At 41.4% G+C, this 8237-nt stretch overlaps 1 protein-coding gene across 1 annotated transcript; it reads left to right on the forward strand.

Annotated features, from left to right (window-relative positions):
- Nucleotides 1-125: 125 nt before the first annotated feature.
- LOC104470911 (protein NDRG1-like) lies at nucleotides 126-6741 on the forward strand (the record flags this gene model as incomplete). The annotated part of the gene is made up of 6 exons (XM_010086024.1): nucleotides 126-250; nucleotides 1192-1243; nucleotides 2015-2062; nucleotides 3606-3641; nucleotides 5013-5064; nucleotides 5791-6741. Coding segments are annotated over 6 exons (579 nt in total), but the record flags the coding sequence as incomplete, so codon positions are not given.
- Between the last annotated feature and the right edge of the window lie 1496 nt (nucleotides 6742-8237).

The following is an 8237-nucleotide window of genomic DNA, read 5'->3' on the forward strand; positions in this document are numbered from 1 at the left end:
AACCTTAATGATTCTATGACTCTATGATACTTCAGTGTAAGAGTGGTTCTACATCAGTTGTGGAGGCTACAACATGTATGAGATTAAGTTAATATATGTGAGTGTCTCTGCTTTCTCTAAACTAGAAGGATATGGAAATATCTGTAAAATTTCAGTGTATCAAGAGTCTTTTTCCTCTCCATTTTTTTTTTAGTCGACGAGACCTAGAGATTGAGCGCCCTGTTCCTGGAATAAATGTTGTCACCCTTCAGTAAGTATTCTATTTCCTGCCGTTTCACCTGTACATGATGTGAGCTAGGAGGTGTGATCCGTGGATGCATTGCACATGCACTGCAGAGCTGTAGCTGAATGTGTATCATGTTCTAGGAAAAAAAATCTTGTAACTTCGTGTAGGAGATAAGAGGTTACTGCAAGTCAGGAACTGCCATTAGGAAGACTTCCTCTCTTCAAACTTCACAATCATATTAGCTGAAGTGGAAAGTTAAGTAGTTCCTGTCACTGTGTATCTGCAAACTTGGGTTTACAGATCAAGTACTTGAAAAGTAGATGTACTCAGCTTCATCCAGAAATATGTTGTAGTTAATGGAGACTATACCTCTGAATGCACTTGAGCCATGCCCGTGCAACTGAAAAAACCCAACCCAAAACCATTAAAAACAAATCAAACAAAAAACATTCAGGAAGATGGAGCAAGTATGAGAATGACTATCTGCCAGGTCTTCGGCTAGTAGCTTTTCACTTATGCTGCAGTTTGGTAATGTAGCAGTTGTCAAGTCCTTCTGTGCACAGCTGCTGATGTTTACACACAGGAGATTCTGCTCCTCTGCCAGTCTGGTTGAAATTGGATGGACCAGTCTAAAAGTTAGAGCTCAGGGGCCTGGGGGTGGGGGTAAGACTTTGATGCTGATGGCCACATTCAATTTCTTACGAAAGGAAGAATAAGAGCATTGGGAAGGGCTGATTGCTACAAGGTGGGGAAAAGGAGAGGTTCTCAGGCAAGATATCAGAGCATGTCAGTAGACCCGCAGCTAATACAGTGGGTTTTATGTATATTTAAGTTGTCTGGAATACAAAACAAATCACTTTGAAACGCTTAGCTGTCTCATCCTTCCAGAGAGACACAAAAAGAAGCTTAGGGCAAGTCAGGACCAGATCACAGAGGTAATATCGCTTTTGTGCTCTTCCTTGCAGATGCCCCGTCCTGCTGGTGGTCGGTGACAGTTCCCCAGCGGTGGACGCTGTGGTATGTATATCCAGATGTCTTTGCCACCATGCTAATGGGCAGGCGAGCTGAGACGATGCACGAGGTTGGGCAGAGCTCATGCCTGTGGCAGCAATGGCGCTGGCTATTGATCCAGCTCAGCTGGCTCTCCTCTTTCAGACCACGGGAGAGCTGCCATTAATTCCTTGCTGTTTGTCCCCTCTGTCTCTGCACCGTTATTTAATAGCTACTGCGTTAGGAACAATCACCACAGCAGTTCCAGTGAACCGCAAATATTTTCCTTTAGAGAGGGATCTGCTGTTGGTATTTTAACTTGTTCTGTGGTGTTGGAGCTGTGCCCTGGGTCACTATGGAAGCGAAGAGCTGCTTTTTGCCCATTATAACTAGCCCCAGATGACTGGGTGACTTCAAATTTTGTGTCTTAACGAGCATGCCCAGTCTGCTGGCCTGTGGCCATATGGCTGCTCACCACTTGGGATGCTACCAGATGACCCAACATCGCAAGATAAACAACACTTGTTGCCACTGGAGTCCCAGAAACAGATAAAAAAAATCTCCAATTCCCAACTAATGGGTTTGTTTGTACATGAAAAAGAATACAGTCAGAAATGTGAACTGACCTACTTGGGTTTAAGGATGTATATATGTATACACAGTCTTTATACAGAAACCTAAAATACCTGTTTTAGTCTGGATTAAGCCAGAAAACAAGATATTTAATCTGTTTTCATCCAGCAGTTCATAATTAAAATCTTGTGCATAATGCCTTACACTGCTGTTTTTTTAATACAGGTTGAATGCAACTCAAAGCTGGACCCAACAAGGACCACACTTCTGAAGGTAATAACAAAAGCTGTTTTTTTGAAATAAACATTCCCCTCATTTAAAATCAGCCTGATTAATGAAAAAAAACAGAACCGGTGAAGTGTGCTGTAGTACAGACAGCATGGTGAGAATACAGTTCTGATATGGAAAGGCAGTAGCTTCAGAGTAGGAGTATTTTAGTGGGATAAACCAGACTAGGGATGTCTTGTCAAGGTTGCAACAGGGAATTTCTCAGCTCCTCCACTTTAAGATACTAGGGGTGAGGCTTGAAGTGTTCAGTATTTCACATACCCATAATGAATTTGACTAGAGCTGGCAAAGTTGATGTCAAGGTATTTTTAAAAGTTTGAAAAAGCCATCAAGTTCCTGTGCTTGCCTGTCCTTTAAGAGTAGTGTCAGATGAACAGACAGCTGATCTATCAGCCATGGTTTTGTGCGGACGTGCCTTTTATGTGGACACAGTCCAGGACATCTTACTGTGGGAAATGATGTTCATATTTTCCAAAAAGTTGATAAAATGCGCTTCCAAACAGCAAAGCATTATGCAGAGGCTTTTGCTGATGCTTGGCATTCAGAGTACAGGTGTAATCTTCAGCTTGTTCTGGATGAAGTATAATGCAGTGAGTGTAATAGCATGCAAATAGTGAAACAGGTTTGGTCACGCTTCTTCTGGGAACTTTTACTGCATCTCTCTTTCTTGAACTGGTCAGTGAAAATAATAATAAATGATTATTTTTTAAAATGCTTTTTCCTCCTGATGTTGAGTAGTTACACTGCTGACCTACCACATAGAGATGGCAGAATCACCCTAAGAAAAAATCTGACGCTATCTCAAATCCTTTATCAGTGGCCAGGCTTTGCTCAGTCCAGGGATACAATTGGTGCCAGATCCTGCTACAGGCCTGTTTTGCTGCTAACTAATTCTAGATAGGATTTGGGGTTTCCTGTAATTCACAGCTCCACTGTTTTCAGCTTGTGGTGTTCCTTGGAACAGGACTGTTTTTGTTGGGTTCGCTTTGAGGGGTGGAGTGGCAGGAAAACTGAAGTGCTCCAAAAATATTGCATGCACTCAAGATAGCTCTTCTAATTTGGCTTTCCCTGCTTCCCTTGGCAAGTCGGGCTGATGCTTGCCATCCGCAATCTCAGCAAATTATTTTCCCGTCTCACCTCTGAGGTTCAGGTGTTTGTTCTCTCTCCCCTGTTTGTCATTCAGGTCAATACTGAGTCACGTTATTGTAATTCAGAGCTGAACTTGTAACCAGGGCTAAGAGGGTAGTTTCTAAGAAAGTGGTAACCACTGCCTAGCAAAAAACATTTATTTGTAGCTCCAGCTGATGATTTGCTGAGGGTCAAGACACTTGGGGTTTTCTGGGGTGCAGTCACAGCTTTCATAAACATTTAACTGCTTGCTTTGGTGCGTTCATCTACATGTATGTTACTCACACAACAAAAGGAAATGTTTTCCTGACAGAGTATAAAAAGGTCATTTTAATATATCCTGAGCATAAATGAGTTCCTCTGGCATTACACTAACTGGCTGTTCTCATCCCCGTTTCAGATGGCTGACTGCGGTGGGCTCCCTCAAGTTTCCCAGGTAGGATTTGGCTGACGGAAATCCTACTAATCCTGTTCTGCAGCATGTCAAACTGCAACAAATGGGTGTTTTCCTGTAGGGTACTTGCTGTTCCCAAATGTCAGCCAAAAGGATGGTTATGATTTCACAAATAATGTCGTCAGTCAGCCATCTGAGCTTTCTTTTTTCTTTAAAGTCCAATGAAGCGCAAAATTAAGATTGAGGGGGGATATTATTTTCATTAATTAGGTCTTAACGAATTAAAGGTCTGAGGTGAGAATGCAGAGGCATTATTTTATGCCTATCTACTAAACTGACATGGATTAAGGCTTGAACACCAGTGTTTTAAAAACATATTCTTATTTGGACTATTTATAGTATAGATCAGGAAAGTGGGAGGCAGGAAATAACAACGCTATGTTCTTGCATACACTGACCTGGCTTGACTGAGAATGAACTGGAGTTTCTGAAATATATTTAGACATAAATTCCAAGGCTACTCATAAAACCAGGCTGGGAAAGTTAAAATTTACCTATGCTCTAGTGTTACTTCACTAAAAGAGCTGACCTGCAAATCAGCTTTAGAAAGAGGTATTTTCTAAACAGATTTCTAAGCAATATAATGTGGTATTCACAATCTTATGGAAAAAAGCAAATTTTCTAATTACCTGCAGCTGAGAAGTCCCTGTACAGGCCGTGGTGTGCTCTGACGGTGGAAGGGGGGAAAAGGCTTATTTAAAGCCACACAGGAGTATGTGCATTGCTTCTGTTACACAGAGTGCATTCTTTGCACTGATTCAGATAGAATTATATAAAAAATATAGCCAATATTGGCAATATATGCACGGTAATTAAGATTGTGAGATTTATTTGGCCACTGTGGCAACAGCAACGAAAAAATAGTTTGTGCCTCATTGCAAGAATGGCAGTCATAGATAGTTGTGCTTATGTGGTCCTGCTGAGCTTTTTTGCCTTATAAACATAACTATCAGCTCTGACTAGCTGAATTTGTTCTCTGCTGATTAGGAATTGCTCAATTACCCACCCTGTGTGAACTGCCTTTTATATTTTGTGAGGCCAGTTGTTTCACTTTGGCTGACCTGCCTCAGTAATAGCAAAGACCGAGCCAGGCTTAGACCGCTTGTAGTCCCTTCTCTGTAAATCTCATTCTCAAATGCATATGTCCATTTGCTAAAATAATGGGGCAGGGGAGCAGCCTAAGGAGGGGAATGGTGGCATTTTCTCATGTAAATTACATTTTAAGATATTCAGTAGGACCCAGAGAATATTTAAGATGTCCCTGTTAAGATAGGGCATCTATGGCATTAATAACATTGGAATGTAACTAACTTGCTGACCACTGCATACAATAATACTCCCTTTCTTTTGCAGCCTGCCAAGCTTGCAGAAGCTTTCAAATACTTTGTTCAGGGAATGGGATACAGTAAGTATTGGCTTTATGGAATGGTTCATCTGGTTACCAGAGTTTGTTGGCCATCTAAGCACCCAGAGAGCCTTATGATCCCGGATGTGTGATCTTTTCCCTGTTGGATATGCATTTGCAAGGGAAAGAAAAAACCACCTGTGGTGTCTGGGTGAAGGGTTTTCTGACCAAATTATGTTACTAAATAGTAAGAGAGCTTTGTAGACAACCTATACCCACAAATACCTGCTCTACTTTATCTTGATATTTTTAAGGGGGATATTTGTAGTAGTGTCCCTTCGTTGCATCACAGGAGATAATTGACATGCTGCTCACAACATTTAAAACCCCACTAATTCAGAGACTACTTTGACTTGTAGCTGTTTGTCCTTCATTTATGTGCTTCTGACAACTGCGGTTGTGTAGATGTGTTGCTAGCCTGGGCTAGCAGCAAAGGTTAAACACCTGAAAGTAACAGGAGGTCTAGAGAGTCTCTTTAGTTTTCCTCTGGTTTGCTGCCAGAGCGACATACCGTAGAACTCTATCTTGAATCCCTTGACCCTGGCCACCAATTTGGGGTCCTTAACTGTATACCCAGAGCAGTGACACTTCTGCACATGAAGCTACCATGACAACTATATATTCAGCCTCGAAGGCTTCTCCAAGGGTGGCTGGGGCTGGAGAGGAAGGCAAGGGCTTCCTTCCAAGCCCATGAAGCAAGGCATTAATGAAAGACTCTTCTTTCAGTCCCTTCTGCTAGCATGACCAGGCTGATGAGGTCCCGCACCGCTTCTGGCTCCAGCGTAACCTCTTTGGAAGGACAGAGAAGCCGGTCTCACACCGGGGAAGGCACAAGGAGCCGGTCTCACACGGGGGAGGGAACAAGGAGCCGATCTCACACCGGGGACGGTGCCAGGAACCGCTCCCATACAGACACGCGCATTGAGCTGACGCCAAACTCAGCGACCAACACTGAACAATCGGGCCCCAAGTCCATGGAAGTGTCCTGTTAGATGGCTGTGGGAGGTGTAAACTGGTCGCAGTGTGAAAAAGTAATGGATGCCCCCTGTGTATCACAAAAACATAACTGGTATTAATCTCAAGCTATTCTGTAGGATGAACTCTGTTCACCAGGGTCTGACAGGGACCAAAGAAAAGAAGCATCTCATTTGCTCTATCGTTATTCTTGTAACTGAGACAGTTGCTGCTATTGTGCCCTCCTTCAATGGATGCCAAATTCTAAAGGATACTTGCCAAAAGCTGATGTGGTTGTAAACACTTCAGAGTCAAACCAGACTTGCTTAATATCCGCTTTTAAAATCAAAGCTGTTACATGGCCCTTTATCTCTTATTCTCTTGAAGTAAACTGGCACAATTGGAGATGAGTTTCAAAGAGGGGGAGAAAAAAATCACTATTATGGATGGCTTGTAAAGAAGGAAACAAATGTGTTATGGCCTCATGTTGAAGCTGGAGTCAGATTCATTGTATATAGCTTGACTTCAAATGATAGAGAAGTTAATGTATCGTGCATTTATAGGCCTTCTAATTCATTAGTATTCAAGCCTGTTTTCCTATGTATAATAATATACTACTAAAATAGGCGATTTTAATGTGACTTTGAGATGAACTAAATCTTTAAGCTTTTTTATTTCACTTTTTTGAGATTTAGTTCCAGTCTTCCTTTCCTTCCACCCTCCTAGACCCTAAAACCTACTTAGACAAATGAGGACAGGATTTAAATTTATAAGCAAGGTAGCATTTTCTCTTTGGGATCTTGGGCCAAAGGGCTTACCATACTGCAAAAAGTTGGTGTAGTTGTAACAAGTAGGGTAGCCGTACATGCCAGCAAAGCAGAAAGAGCTTGATTTTTTCCTTCAGACAGCTTATCTTTGCAGCTCAAGTTTTTGTGTCCAGCACAATTGTGATAAATTCAGAATTCTGTAAGCAAAGCCAGATCCAGCTGTTCTTTGTCAGGAGAGATTAATAACTGTGGGATGGCATGTAATTGGATACTGTACATTCAACTGCCACTAATTACTAGATTTGAAACTCTGATGAGATCTCACTGGTGCTGAGAAGTGTATTCCACGAAGTGGTGGAGCAGCAACACTGTGAAATACAGTGTTTAATGACTGCATAAATGTAATGATCTGCTGGTTCTGCATCTCTATGTAGCCTGCTGGTACCTTGGGTTACTTTCTTTGATGCTAGTGGCTTGATACCTTTCTGCCAGTCAGATTTTCACAGTTGGGTGTTCTTAAGCTTGTCCTTCCATAGGTAGTGGAACAGGGTTTCCCGAGCTCCAGTGCATCCCCGCTGCATTGCAGTCCTCACACAAACAAGAAAACTCAAATGCCGAGCAGTTAAATAGCAAATGTTAATACTTTGAGATTGCTTGTTCAGAAGAACACCATCTAAGTTACTTCATATTGACTAACTTCAGCTCTTGTGTAGAATATCCATAACAGTTTGTGGGAAGAACAGACAATTTCCAGAAAGAATAAAGCTATTGTGTAAAGTCTATCAAGAAAAGTTTCTTAATGAAGTATTTGTATTTATTTCAAAACAAATAAATTTGTAACTTTGCAATGTCTGGTGTCTTAATGTTTTACCAGGAGTACAATAGTCTTTCTCTGTGCTTGCATGTTCTTGTCACCCCTTTGTACCAATGATTTTTTTTTTTTTATTTTGCTCTTATCTCTGCCCTTCCCTACTTTTGTGATCAGACCTTTTTTTTTTTTTTCCACTCCAGTCTACTATTTATGCTAAGAAAACACAGCACACTTCTGTATTAGGTGTGACTGACTATTCCAAGTACTTAAGGATAATTTTCCTCTTACAAATGCATAACAAAATTGAGGGCTTGGTATGGACTATTATTTATTTGCTGTTTGAAGTTTTCTTTTTCTCCCTAGATATGGTACTATCTAGTGCATAGAGCTGTCGTTTGTACACTGACTTCCTCAGTGAAGTTGATGCCGTGCTCATTGCAACCTTTCTGTTCCCAATCTGAGCTGTAAATCTGTTGACATGTGATGTGTTCCTAACCAATCTCTGGAGGTATTTGGGCCTCTTGACAGAAATTGCAGATGCCACTTTGAGTTTCTAAAGTCTGTTCTTTTTGGACCTCTTGCAAGAATCTAACTTCAGAAAAGTAGAGAAAATATTAACCCTTCACAAATAAGTTTTAAAA

This window comes from Pterocles gutturalis, unplaced genomic scaffold (assembly GCF_000699245.1).
Source record: "Pterocles gutturalis isolate BGI_N339 unplaced genomic scaffold, ASM69924v1 scaffold40355, whole genome shotgun sequence".
Lineage (NCBI taxonomy): Eukaryota > Metazoa > Chordata > Aves > Pterocliformes > Pteroclidae > Pterocles > Pterocles gutturalis.